Source organism: Sceloporus undulatus, chromosome 1 (genome assembly GCF_019175285.1).
Source record: "Sceloporus undulatus isolate JIND9_A2432 ecotype Alabama chromosome 1, SceUnd_v1.1, whole genome shotgun sequence".
NCBI classification, from domain to species: domain Eukaryota; kingdom Metazoa; phylum Chordata; class Lepidosauria; order Squamata; family Phrynosomatidae; genus Sceloporus; species Sceloporus undulatus.
In genome coordinates this window covers 106,091,520-106,106,189 of record NC_056522.1, presented here as the reverse complement: position 1 = coordinate 106,106,189, position 14,670 = coordinate 106,091,520, and the positions used below count along the sequence as shown (strand labels likewise).

The 14,670-nt window shown below is 42.7% G+C and overlaps 1 protein-coding gene across 1 annotated transcript; it reads left to right on the top strand.

The window, feature by feature from the left end:
• The first annotated feature begins 2,099 nt into the window (after positions 1 to 2,099).
• Positions 2,100 to 11,817, top strand: RWDD1 (RWD domain containing 1). The gene is made up of 7 exons (XM_042445348.1): positions 2,100 to 2,374; positions 4,652 to 4,717; positions 6,090 to 6,220; positions 6,951 to 7,094; positions 8,774 to 8,906; positions 9,981 to 10,043; positions 11,538 to 11,817. The coding sequence occupies exons 1-7, from the start codon at positions 2,302 to 2,304 to the stop codon at positions 11,648 to 11,650; spliced, it is 723 nt and encodes a 240-aa protein (XP_042301282.1). The 5' UTR covers positions 2,100 to 2,301; the 3' UTR covers positions 11,651 to 11,817.
• Positions 11,818 to 14,670: the final 2,853 nt, after the last annotated feature.

Genomic DNA, 14,670 nt, shown 5'->3' with positions numbered 1-14,670 from the left:
GCTATTCTACAGACTAACACAGTTATATCTTTTAATTCTATAAGTGTACCAGTTATATATACATACATGTGTGTGTGTGTGTACACACACACACACACACACATTCTCTCTTCATAAACTGGCAAAAGCAAAGAGGTTCCCTACAGTTCAAGTGGGTCTTTACAATCCAGGACCCTGTAGCTTCATTTTTAACCAATAATAATAATAATAATAATCCCAAGTCAACATGTTATGATTTTCTGAACAGACTGTACTTTTAATAGATCGAATATTATTATTAACCTTTATTTATAAAGCGCTGTAAATTTACACAGAATATGATACTTTTATGCCAAATGTGTTATGCATAATACATTTCATGTTCCTCAAGTAACAAAGTAACTTACAGGCACTCAAGGGTGTCAATACTGTATTTTTCTTTGTTTTTTAGAAAACCCTCTTTCCCTTTGAACATGTTTTTCCTCCATGGCTTTCAGAAGTTCCAGAAACGTTACCTCTTTACCTCCATTACTAAGGAAACCTTAGTAGTGACCAGAGGACCACATCGCAAAGGAGGACGAGGCATCACAAAACGCAGGACATTCCAGAAAAAAAGCTAAAAACACTCATAGAAATGTAAATCCATCTTTCTTAGGCTCAAAACTGAGGGCGTTTTGAAATATCCCTTGGACAGAAGATTGGAATGGAAGACAGGTCCTGGAAAAGGAGGGCATCCATTCACCCAAGGAGGGCATTCAGAGACCCAGCTGTCTTAGCCTGGGAAATAAGTATGTAAAGGGATCTTGTAGCCTCTTTTGAGACTAACTGAGCAAAAGGCATTGTAGCATAAACTTTCATAATCTTGGTCCACTTCCTCAGATGTAATATATTGTACATGTATATTTTGCTGTTGTGTGCCTTCAAGTCGTTTCTAACTTATGATGACCCTAAGGCTGCTGCGTGTCTCTCAGGCTGCATCCGCACTGCAGAAATAATCCAGTTTGACATCACTTTAACTGCCATGGCTCAGTTCTATAGAATTCTGGGAACTGTAGTTTATTTTGGGCACCAGAGATCTCTCACAGAGAAGGCTAAACTACAATTACCAGAATTCTACAGCATTGAACCAGAGCTGTTAAAGTGGTGTCAAAATGGGTTTATTTCTACAGTGTGGATCATTTTTAATTTATATCATAGGGTTTCCTTGGCGAGTTCCTTCAAAAGGGGTTTGCGTTTGCCATCCTCTGAGGCTGAGAGAGTGTGACTTGAACATGTTCCAGCAGAGATTTGAACCCTGGTCCCTAGAAGTGGAATAGCAGCATTGTAAGAGTGTAGTGTGGTAATGTGGTACATGACCTTGGGTAAATCATACTCTCTCACCACATTACTGCACTACCCTCTTATAGCGCTGTCATTCCACTTTTACTGCTCTGGCTGCCTCCTGTTGCATTCTGGGGCTTGTAGTTCAGTGAGGCCTAAGACCTCTCTGGCTGAGGATTCTAAATGCCCCTCCCTAAACTTCAAATCCCAGAATGCAACAGGAGGCAGCAAGAGCAGTAAAAGTAGAACAGCAGCACTATAAGAGTATTCTAATCACTAGTAGTCAGCCTCATTGGCTGGCAAAGGAAACCCCGCTCCCAAGACGACACCTGCCAAGAAAACCCTGTGATAGGTTCGTCTCAGGGCCGCCGCCCAATAACAGAAAGAGCTTGACAAGCCACGCCCCCTCAGAAGAAACCAAACCCCGCCTCCTAACTGCCCAAAGTCTTTCAGCGGGGAAGGCATTACCCTTTACAAGCCACGCCCCCTCAGAAGAAAACCAAGTCACGCCTCAGAAGAAACCTAACTGCCCATCGTCTTTCTGTGGCGGAGGCGTTACCCTTTACAAGCCACGCCCCTCAGGAGAAACCAAGCCATGCCCCCACAGAAGAAACCTAACCTCCCAACGTCTTTCTGCGGGGGAGGGGTTACTCTTTACAAGCCACGCCCCCTCCCCTAAAAACCCCTCCTAACGTCTGTTTGAAAGGAAAGGAGTACAAAGCGGCAGGCAGGCTTAATCGATTACAGAACAACGGATGCCCTTGCCAGGCCGCGGAGTTGCGACTGGAGGAGCGACTAGAGGAGGCGGGGAGGCTCAGTGCGCCTGCGCGTGTCAGCGTCGTCGTCCAGAAAGCACACGCTCGCTCCCCTTCCGCCATTTCGGGGCCATTCCCCGCCTGCGCCTTCCCCTCTTTCCTTCCTTGCCCGCGGGCGCCCTCTGGCGGCGGAGGCAACAGCGGGGCTAGTTCGGGGGCGGGCGTTTGATGGCTGTCGTCGGGGGCCATGGCCGATTACGGGGAGGAGCAGCGCAACGAGCTGGAGGCCCTGGAGTCCATCTACCCGGACTCCTTCACAGGTACCTCCCCTGAGAGGCTGAGAGAGTGTGACTCGGGGTAGGATTCGAACTCAGGGGGGCGCCTCTTTGGGGCGATGCTTGGAGGGCCCCGCGTTGCCCACGCCTCTTCCACTTGCTCTCTGCACCTTTTATTCCGCTTTCCCCAGCCACTCTGCGGAAATGCTTCTAAGGAGGGAGGGAGGGCCAGGCCCCTCAGGAGGCTCTCCTTGCTGCCCTGCGAGAACGAGACATGATCGTGCCTTCATTGTAATTCATTTATTGCATGCATTCCTGTGCCGCCTGTCTCCCGGGGGCGGCGGGCTCTCCTTGCTGGCCTGGGAAAGGGAGAAACTGGGTCCTTTATTTTAATCCGTTTATTCGCTTTATTTTATACGCCGCCTTTCTCGCAGACTGGGACCCAAGGCGGCTCACGGAATGCGTTAAAATGTCTGCAGGAAAGTCCAAAAGAAATGTGGGAAACGCTCCCAGAGACCCCGGGACTGGCTTTTTAAAAGTTCAGATGAAACGTACCCTTTAAAAAGCCAACCCAGCTTCAGCATTAAACAGCTTGCTTAAATAGGGCTGTATCTGCACTGCTGCAGCTGCCCTGGCTGAATCCCAGGGAATTCTGGGAACTGTAGTTTTGTGGGAGATTTAAGCTCCTCTGTCAGAAAGGGTTCTGGTGCCACAATAAACTACAGTCCCCAAGATACCTTAGCACTGAGCCAGGGCCGTTAAAGCGGTCTCAAACTGGATTCTTTCTGCAGTGTGCAGCCATTAGAAAGAGCCAGGCTGCCAGCTCTGCCCCAGGGACCCCGCATTTGCTTCTTTGACTTTTGCAGGTTTGATCATTTAGGGAGTTGATTAATATATTCTCTGTGGGCCCAGCACGACTCTGCTGGAGCATCTAGGTTCCTGGAGAAGACACTCCCCTAGGCATTTGTGGGCCTTCCAGCATGGTTGTGTGGTCAGCCTCTGGCAGAAGTTGGCCATAGAGTTGCGCTGGAGGACCTGGAGGTTCGTAGAGAGGTGTTCTCTCAGGTGAAAAAAGTGGGTTTTTATTGGTGTTTTCCCCAGCCAATGCGGAGGAGGGCCCACTGTAAAGGGAGGAGTCTTTGTGTCATGATATCGGCTACTGTTGGAAAGAAAGGATTAGACCTACAAGGTGCAGGACATCCTACTTGTGTGTTGCTAATCCTGAGGATCAACTCTGCAGTTGCTTCACATGCAGCCCTGGGGGCTCAGTGGTCAAACGCCTGTTCTGCAGCCAATCACTCACAAACCATAAGGTTGCGAGTTCAGTACCAGCCAGGCTCAAGCTTGGCTCAGCCTTGCATCTTTCCTAGGTTGCTAAAATGAGTACCCAGATTGTTGGGGGCAGTTAGCTTACTAAACCACTTAGAGACTGCTTAGGCAGAAAGAATCGAGTATACAAATGAAGCTGCTATTGCTATCCAGCCCTACAATTCATCAACCTCTGTAGGTTTACCTGCCATCCCAAGGCCAACCAGGTTCATTGTAGTACAGTGTAGGCCTCTTAAACATTGGGTCTGTCCAGCTAAATCTGCACCAACTAGCAGCTCTACTAACTGGAGATTTTAAGGTTTGTTCCTTTGATCTTCAGCATGAAAAGAATATGTGGTTGTATTGAGTTGTGCTGGTTATTCAAAGGGTTGAGGCAGACATTGCCAAATTCTTCCAGATGTTTTGGACTTCAACTCCCAGAAGGACCAGCCAACTTGGCCAACAGTCAGGAATTCTGGGAGAGGAAGTCCAAAATATACAGAGGACCAAAGTTTGGGAATCGCTGGGTTAAAGCTTCTGGATATGGCTTCTCTTCAAATTATGACAAATCGGAAGGCTGTGATCATTTGATCTCCTTGGACCGCCTGTGAAGTTGAAACCAATTTGAAGTTTATATCCATTTGCAGGAGAAAACGGCATTTCCGAATCTGCTTAGCTTTGTACAGTGGATCCTTGTTATACGCTGGGGTTTGGTTCCAAGATCCCCCGTGTATAACAAAATCCGTGTATGCTCAAGTCCCATTAAGTATAATGACATAGCAAAATGGTGTCCCTAATAACAAATGGAGCATCAAGGTAAATTTATACTTTTTTGGAACATTTTCAAACCATGTATGCTTGAATCCGTGTATAAAAAATCCGTGTATAAGAAGGGCCGACTGTATTGTGGCTGAGCAAGACTTCGTGTAAATTGCTGGTGGTACGAAATAAAGCTACCCTGTGCGGAAAAGAATTTTGTGGGGTTTGTTAATTACTTTTTACTTTCTTCCACAGTGTTAGCAGAAAAGCCCCCAAGTTTCACTATCACTGTGACGTCTGAAGCAGGAGAAAATGATGAAAGTGAGTTTGTTGCTTATAAACAGTCATATGGATGAAGCTCTCCTATTAGAGAACTGAAGTACTTGAAAGTATGACATCATGATTTCAAAAGCTGATGGAAGCTACATGGCAAAGTGATCAATTTGTGAGGCAGTAGCCTACTGATCTTTGTTTTTTCTGAATGGTGGCATATTTGAGGTATTTAGCTGGAAAATCCAAGCTCATAATAAGCACTAGATTGGCTTGGGCAAGTCACCATGGTAGGGTTTCAGCTAAGTAGGACCTTGTAGAGTGTTAAAAACGAATGTGCAGTGAAGAGCAGGATCCCACTCCCAGAGTTTCTACTCCATTCTTAACACACGAGTTCAGAAAGGAGTCTTAGTGTGATGATAGAACAGCCTGATGGTAACCTTGCTGTATTTCTACCCCAATCTTTCTGACTTTTTCTTTCACCAAAAATACAGTGAGACCTTGGTATCCACAGGAGATCCATTCAGGACACACACACGCCCCATGGATACCAAAATCCACAGATGCCCAAGTTCTGCTGTCCCCAACGGCGGCACTTGCATTTGGCTGCACCACCATTAGGAACAATGGCATCCAGATGCATGCGCCGCCTTTGGGGACAACACGGGCTTGTCGCTAGTGGATGCTCAAATCTGAATTATGGCCCAAAACACACAACCACATTGGAGGCATGCTGTTTACATGTCTCACAATTCAAACCTAGCTTGAAGCCGCACAGAGGCTGCGTCATTTGCAAAGAACTGGGCCAAGAATGTGCGTACAGAATCCACTCCTGGTGGCCTGGTTCAGGACTGTGTTGAAAGCAGCTGTCTTAAAGCTTGCTTCCTTACCTGATGTAGCTTTGTTAGAATTGATTTGTGTTGATGGTATGAGATGTACAGCTGTCTTCAGACATCACCACCATAGCCCAATGTGGTGATGCACAATGTTCAGTATCTCTCACTTGACTCTCCCTGCAGTCTGGAGATACCAAAGAACTGCAGACTTGCCCTCCGTGGTTTGTTCATTTTGATGTGTGAACATGAAACTGTGCTTTCTTTGTCTATAGTTACAAACCGTGTGTTTGTTCCCACCTTATGACTCTGACTTTGTTTTATGAAAAGCCAGAGTACTAGATTCACACAACATGATGAAGATACCACAAATGGTAGATCTGCACTTTATTCAGTTATTACCATTTGCTCGAGGAGCAGTTGAGCACAAATGTGTTGCATGTCAACAATATGCCAAAGCTTCCTGCTCCTGGACATGTGCACCAGGCTGCTTACAGCTTCACTAGTGTTAAATGTTGCTAGCTAGAATTGGAAGTTGGAGCCAATTATCATAACATTGGGTTTTATTATTTATTTATTTTGCATTACAGCTGTTCAGACAACCCTCAAATTCACATATCCAGAGAAATATCCAGATGAAGTCCCACTTTATGAACTTCTTTCTCAAGAGAATCTTGAAGATGGTGATGTTACAGACATATTGAAATTATTACTGGCGCAAGTGAGTAGCATCCAAAACAAACACATGTACCAATGTACATGTGAATATGTTTCAGGAATAGGAGAAACAGAATTTTATGTCATGTTCTTCCCTCATTTTCTCCCAGGGCTCACGATATGCAAAGACATATAAAATAATTCATGGATAAGTAGTTAAAGGAAGGACAATTCAACTGTCATCTGTACAGCCGGTCCTTGCTATCCGCAGTAGATCCATCCCCCCCCCCCCCGGCAGATACCATAATGCGTAAATGTAAAAGAAGAATAAAAATATATGCAGGGTTCTAAATGCCTTTGACTGTTATTGTGATTATGGTGTGATTGTGGTATTAAATTGGCCAGCATACCTTCATTCTGTGGACCTATATCTTAAGAGAACAGATCATGTCTGATCTTGGAAACTAAGCAGGATCAGCCCTGGTTAGTACTTTGATAGGAGACCAACAACAAATACCATGTGCTGTAGGCTATATTTAAGAGGAATAAACTGGCTGAACCATCTCTTGAGTATTCCTTGCCTAAGAAAAACCTATGAAATTCATAAGGTTGCTAGAAGTCAACAGGTAACTTGAAAGTACATACACACAGTCATTGAACACGGTGTGTGGGAACTGCTTTCTATTTGGGAGCTGCTTACTATGAAATGTTTTTGTATTAAAAATTAACACAGATCTTTTATTTGCTCTACCAAGCTCATTTTGAGTGAAGATACTCTCCCTTTGTAATTTCAGGCAGAAGAGAACCTTGGTATGGTAATGATCTTCACACTAGTATCGGCTGTGCAAGAGAAATTAAATGAAATAGTAGATCAGATAAAAACAAGAAGAGAAGAGGAAAAGAAACAGAAGGAGAAAGAAGCAGAGGAGGCAGAAAAGGTGAAAAGCAATACTATCAATACAATGTTATAAGTATCCACCTTTCTAGTGATTACATGCAGTCTTTAAATGCACTAATGCCCTGTAAAGCAAAGAGAAGTAGTAAAGAGAAAAACATGGTAGTTTTTCAATTAGTATGGTAGCAATGGATATTATTTCTGTATGAAATCAGTTGAAGCCAAATTGGGTAATATGTTCTAATGGTTGGAGGGATTATTGCTTTTACTTTACAAAATATATCAGCACTTGTTGGTAGATCACTCTTTTTTGGAAGCCTAAACTTGGTATTTTCCAAAGGATATGGAAAAATTTAAGTCAGTATCATAATACATTAGAATAAGAACCATATAACAGCCATAGCATAATAATGTTGCTGAAGAGGTTGGCTTCCCACTTGTCAGGGATGATTTACCTATGGACTCCTACTGGTTAAATTATCTTGGGGGGGGGGGGGGCGGTGAAGTAACTTCCAGTTCTGTAATTATAAAAGAACATTTTGGTGTCTGTACTGATGATTATAATTGGCCCAGTTTGCAGGTTATGACAAACTGGTGTGCCCCAGCTGATCACTGGCACTTAGCCAGTACAGCTATAGGAAGTCTGTTGTGTCCAAATCCAGCAGAAGCCACAAATCTACTTCTCTCTCTTCTAAAAAAAACTAGAGGAAGATGCCAAGCTTTGTCTCAGGCTTGTTCCTCTGGTTTCTTTGGGAAGAAACAATTGGGAACAATAAATGCTGCCAGGTTTGGGTGGCATACTAAACAACCTGTGGACTTAAGTTTCATGGTTTAGTTACATAAATGATCTGCCAGTGTGCACCAGTGAAATTGTTCGTTGTGCCTTCTTGTGTTTATGTTTCTTTGGGTTTCCAATTATCAACAATAAATTTGCTTCCATTTAGCATAGAAGCAGGTTCATAAATGAATGCTAACTGTGCATATGAAATTTTTATTTTTGTATCGGAAGCTATCAACTTGCAGATGTCACATCTGAAGACAAATTGACACCAAAGCCTGCATTATGCTTGGAGGAGGCACTGTATGATGGAGGCATTGCATGATTGTTGGAAGTGGAGCATGCTGTGGGTTCAGCTGCCAGTCCATGTTCATATTCTCTTGAACCATCTGAAGCAGGGTGGGGATTGTGCACCCCTTCAGATATTGTTGCTCACCAGCTCCCAGCAGCCTGAAGCAGCATAACCAGTGGTGAGGAATGCTGGGAGTTTCAGTTCAACAACATCTGGAGAGTTTCACAGTTCCCATCCCTGATCTGAAATAAATAGCTGTTTGCTGGTAAGCTTCTTCACTGTAGAAGGAGGTTTGCGGTTTCTGAATCTCTGAGGACTACCTTGATTGGCATTTGGTTTGTGTGGATTATAAAACCTGGTCCCACTCTTTTGTTGCTGTTCCTCATTTGTGAACAGGATTATTGTGGTTTTCCACACTATTACTATTAAGAAAGCAGTTGTGTTTCCTGCTTGGGTAGCATTGTCCCACCATGATCACTCTTGGTGTAACTTTTTATGAGGGAATACATGTGTTTGCAATTCTGTTTTTCAAAGTTGGAGATAAACATGCTCATAACATGATTGGAGCATTAAAGGGCTCCCATGTCCATGGTTGTGTTTTTCAGCATTTATCTTGATCTCTTTGCCTCTCTTTCCTCCTCTTCTTGCATAGCATTGTTTCCATGGCACTCCGGTCACCATTGAAAACTTTTTAAGCTGGAAAGCAAGATTTGATGCTGAGCTTTTAGAAATTAAAAGAAAAAGGATGAAAGAAGAAGAGCAGTCTGGTAAAAATAAGCTAACAGGTAGGACGTTACATTTTTCTGAGTCTCATATCTTCCAGAGCAGGGGTGGGCAAAGTGTGGCCCTCAAGATGATGTTGGACTGAAACTCCCATAATCTCTAGCCAGCATATCCAGTGGTGAGGAATGCTGGTAGCTGTAGTTCAGCAACATCTGGAAGGCTTCACTTTGTTTCTGTATTAGAGTCAGGCTTCAAAGAGTTACATCACAGACTTGAATGGACTATTTTCCTTCTTTGTGTTTTGAACACTAAGCTCATGCTGTAGCAAACTGGTTAAGATATTATCTTATTTAAAAAAATCCCTAACACAAAATAAATTACTGTGTGATTCTTTTGATCCAAGCCACCAATTTGAACAAACTACAAAAAGGTAGTAACAAGAGTATGAGTAGAGGCTTCTGTTGAAGGTAGTAGGAAGTGTCTTAATAATTTCACAGATACTGTGGTCTTGTAATTTAACTGTTCCCTTTGTTATAAGTCAAAGAGAAATGTGATCAATGATGTAGTGCTGACCATGTTAATCAGAGCAAATCACAGTTGAAAATAGGGCGTAAGGGACAGGTTCTTATACAGTGCTTTGCTATGGTTGAGTGGTATGTGATACGGATGGATCTGCCTGATCCTATTCCATCCTGTTCTCGTGCAGTCCTGGGAAGACTGGAAACATCCACTGTTAAATAAGTGTTCCTTGTTCTGTCTGAACTTGGCTGAATTCTGGTTTCAAAGTAGAAGCCAAAGCTTCTGGTCTTTTCTTGTGTGTTTGATGAAGAGAAGCATGTGTATACTCAAGACTTGTGCCAACTCAAAGGGCCTGTGCATGCAACACTAAATTGTTGTATAGCATTATGTCTAAATTGGCCCATCTTTTAGGGCACAGGGTTGCAACACTGAATGCTGAATGTAAGAGACAAGAATATTACAGAGAGAAAAATTAATTCATCTTTGAACAGTGCATTTCCAATGACTTAAATGGGGCTTACTCCCTGGTTAGAGATGCATAGAGCCTAAAGAATATATTTATAACTGTCATAATTCTAGTAACTGTGAAACAATTTATCCCTATTTTTCTCTTATAGGAAAACAGCTGTTTGAAACAGATCATAATCTTGACACTTCTGACATTCAGTTTTTAGAAGAAGGTAACTTATTTTATTTGCAGCTGTTGACTGGGAAGAAAATTCTGTTGCTTTAAGTGCAGCTTCCTTTTAAAGTGTTGCTTAGATTGCAGCCTTAGTATAAGTAGGATAAAGTTAATTCAACAGATATATAGTAATAGTAAATAAAAGGGAGCCAGTGCGCTTTACTAGTTTGAGTGCTGGACTAAAGCTCTGGGAGATGAGGGTTCGAATATTTGCTGGGCCATAGAAACCTGCTGGGTGACGCCGGGCAACTCATACACACTCAGGCTTAGAATAAGGCAGTGGCAAATCCTCTCTGAAGAAATCTTGCCAGGAAAGGTTTGCGTGTCTGTGCGCACGCATGTGCATGCCTTTAAACCACCTGTTGACTTGTGGTGACCTCATGAATTTCATAGTTTTCTTGGGGTCGTAATAAATCTGAAGTGACTTGAAGGCACACAGCAGCAATAACAAAGCAAAGGAAAGCTGTTAGAGTTTCAGTCCAGAAGAGGTCACCCTAGCTCCACTGTGATATTCTGTAACCTAGAAATGGGAAGAACATCACTTTCTAGTTTGGTTTAAGTTATAATCAGACTCTAGTTCAGTTATCTTTTAAACTGAAATAATGAGCAAACAGTGAGTGGAAAATAGGAGAGTGAAGAGCAGATGCTTAGTCTTTTCTACCCATCCTCATATAGTTTTCATTTCAAAATCACTTTCCCAAGCTACATTTTCAACTACAGTGGGTGTTATGAACACCCAATATGTGCAGTTGGAAGAACAACCTCAGGAGAGTAGATACTTTCTCTTCCATCTTCTGTTACTCCGTTAGTCTCTTGATTAGCTCAGGGTTGCTTTAGACCAGCGGTTTTCAACCTGTGGGTCGTGAGCCCTTTGAGGTCGAATGGCCCTTTCACAGGGGTCACCAAAGACCATCGGAAAACATAACATAACAGTAGCAAAATTACAGTTATGAAGTAGCAATGAAAATAATTTTATGGTTGAGCATCACCACAACATGAGGAACTGTATTAAAGGGTTGTGGCATTAGGAAGGTTGAGAACCACTGCTTTAGACTGAGAAAAGAGTTTTAAATACAGATCAAAGGTTGAGGAACTCTATATTCTTTGCCTTTTGAATGTGTAGCCTGTGCTTCCCATAATGGAACTGAAGATCTTATTTACATCTAAATTATCATCATTTCAGTATAACCATAATAAAGCAAAGGTGGGAAATGTTGGCACTCTGGATGTTGCCGGACAGATGTTCTTGAGCTCTCAGTCTTAGCGAGTATGACCAGCTTTCAGAGATGATGGGATCTGGAGATCACTTGTTTTTGCAGCCCTGTCACAGTACTTTCAATTGTTTTTGCCCACATTATGAATGATGTCTTCACATCCCCTAGAGTGCAGGATTTTGCTAAAGTATCTCAAAAGCCTTCCTGGGCAGCTCATTTGGTATTGGTTTCTTCTTTTATAAAATTCTCAGCTTCCTCTTTTCTTTTTCCTCCATCAGTTGGAAACAGTGTGGAAGTGGATGAATCCTTGTTCCAGGAAATGGATGACTTAGAATTGGAAGATGAAGAGGATGATCCAGATTACAATCCTGTCCATCTAGACAGTGACTAGACTGAAATTTCTGTGCCATCTATACTTACCTAGAGATTTGAACATTTGTACAGAGAGAAACCAAGATATGTTTTGGTTCCCTTTGGAAAAATATTTTCATGCCAGGAAACCTCTCCTCTGGCATCTTTCATCACAGATAATAAACCAACTAACATTTGAAATATAAATTGCTTATCTCTAACATTCTTAAGGAAACTGGATTATATTGCAAGTTTAAAATGTACTTCAAGTGAATTGTAATTCAAAGCTTGTTGCTGCTTTGGATGCAAATCAAATCAAAACAAAACAATTTTCATATTTTCTTCAGTCTCCAGATACAGGAATTTATCTTTGAAGGAGCAGTTATTCTAAGAAGCAGCACCCTGGAACTTATCTCTATAAAAGCACTACTCCAAACGTTCCAGAATATGTATGGTATGAGGATAAATTGGGAGAATGGAAAGGATGAAGTTTAAAGACTGACTTGAAAAAGTATGATGTCTCTGCTGTGGCTCCCGTCTAAAAATTTAACACATTATCAGTGACTATGGTTGAGGATGTTGAGTACAGTTTTCCCGAAGGATGCTTTGCTGAAATCCAGTAACCGTATATGCCTGGAGTTTGCACACTTGTCCTGCACTTCAATTACATTTAGGCTGGCAAACAAGCAGGTCCTCAAAGATGTTGTTTCCCATCCCCTGTAGGCAGTGATGGGGCTGATGGGAGTGGTACTGCAGAAAAATCTGGAAGATCATAAGCTGTTTAGCCCTCAATTACAGGGCCATTCCTTTATTTTCATAGGAAATAAACTACCATGGGGAAAAATCATGCTCAGTTCATTTATTATAAATGCGGCATGTTAGGTCACAAACAGTACTGTCATTTATTTATTTTATATAAATATTTTATCCCTCCTTGGACAGAATCCATTAAGGACTTGCTGGTAGAGGCCAAGAACCCTGAGGTCATCACATATAGTGATGTCTACACTAGAATCCAGGAGGGACCATCCTGTGTGTCAGCATGGTTGGACTTGGTCCAAAAAGGCAGCATATAAATAAATATCAAGATGAACATGTTATTAACCAGAAGACTCAAGCTTGTTCCCATTTTGCTGCTACCATCTCACTTAGGCTCTGAATCGAAATCATCATTCTGTAACAAGTGACTGTCAAGTGAGAACAAGGTGTAGGTAAAACCTTTCATCAGAAATGGGTGGAAAATGCAGAAAATTAGATGAAAGACATGATCAAACTTTTTTTAATAGTAGCTATCAGAGAACCTAACCTAGGTTTGTACATTTTCATCTTTCCCCCCCGTTCTATGCTCTTAATGAAAATCTCCCCACTTTCCACCCCTTGTAGAGCTCTGAGCCCACCCAGGCAGGTAGTTCCTGTGGTTATGGGTAGCATGCTGTTTAAATTCTTTTGAAGAAAAGAGAGGAAACCAATGTAACTACAATGCACCCTTTTTCTACATGGGGGTTCTGTTCCGGACCACCTCCCCCGCATAAAATAAAAAATGCCTATGCTCGAGCCCCATTTAAATGAATGGGGGTCAGGGGCGTGGCAACGTGGCAGTGTGGGGGCGCATGCGTCCCATGAGAGCACGGCCCATTCATCCCTATGAGACATGCTGCCCCTTTCTCACCACGTGGTTTTCAGCGTATGCTGAAAGCTGCGTAAAGCGCGCCCGCATATAACGTGGGCGCACTGTATATAAATTTAATAAAATTTACTAAAGGTAGGGTAATGCTATTAGATTAGCTGTTTATGTATTTGTAGATTATGAGAAGTTCAGAATATTGGTTAGCAGAAAGGGTGAGTAAAGTGATTTCTTTTAAATCAAAACTGCATGTTACTTTACATGATCGTGCTTATGGGTGTATGTTTAATAGTGCCTGTCAGGTTTGGATTGAAGCCCACCTGGGAAAGATTTCTTTAAAAACAAATTCTCCCACATCTATGACCTGGTATAGATGGGCCTTTTGTGATGCCCTCATCACGTGCTAGGGTTGCCCGGGGACGCCGCCACCGCGGGGTAAAAAGAACCCGCTTTTCGCAGGTTCTTTTTCCTCCACAGGGAAGCCGCGCAGTTTCCCTGCAGAGGAAAAACAGGTGCCGGCAGGCCTCCCTTATGTTACCAATGAAAATCTGCATCTCCTGCAGAATTCCAAGCCCAGAAGAAAGTTGCTGCTGTTATGATTAACATGTGCGAAGAACAGAGAGAATGCATGTATGTTATTGCAATCATTGCAAGCTATGGGGGTCTGTTCTGTCAGCAAACTGATGGTTGCAACCCTTCCCAATGAATGATCTCTGGCACAACAGTCAAAGATCTCTGTTGCAATATGTAATGCACTGAAGATTCCTTCCAGGATGGAATGGTGGCAATGTCAGACTGCTGCATCCTGATCAACAGAACAGCTCCTTGTTGCTCACAGTGGCTGATGCCTGATAACTCAGGATAGAGAGATATTTATGATCGCCACTCATCCCTGCACTATTAAATCCATAAAGAATGTAAATGGGAATCAATATGAATGCATAAATGTCATTGGGAGGTCCAACCATTCCACATACAGTGGTACCCCGGGATACGAATTACCCAGCTTACGAATTTTTCGGGATACGAAAAAATCCCATAGGGATTTATTGTTTCGGCTTACGAAGGTTTTTTCGGGTTACGAAAAAACCTCGGCGCTATTTTCCGCCACCGGAGGGCAGCAGAGAGCTATTTTTTCCATTAGCGCCTATGGCAATTCAGGTTACGAAGGTTTTTCGGGTTACGAAATTAGCCGCGGAACGAATTAATTTCGTAACCCGAGGTACCACTGTATTCTTCAATTAGGAGGTGTTACCGGTAAGATAGGCTTGGGGGCTACCCCTCCTCTTATAATATCAAGAGTTGTCATAAACTCAGCTTCTATGAGCCTAATGTGGACACCATGAAGTGTTAAGTGAGCAAGTCATGTTGGCCAGCTTGGGAATTGCCAGGATGTTTATCACAGAATCATAAGAGTTGAAAGAGACCACAAGGAC

Coding starts and splice junctions, on each gene's coding strand:
- RWDD1 (XM_042445348.1), top strand. CDS start 2,302: ATGGCCGATTACGGGGAGGAGCAGCGCAACGAGCTGGAGGCCCTGGAG. Junction 2,375..4,651: donor CTACCCGGACTCCTTCACAG/GTACCTCCCCTG, acceptor TTTCTTCCACAG/TGTTAGCAGAAAAGCCCCCA. Junction 10,044..11,537: donor CATTCAGTTTTTAGAAGAAG/GTAACTTATTTT, acceptor TTCCTCCATCAG/TTGGAAACAGTGTGGAAGTG.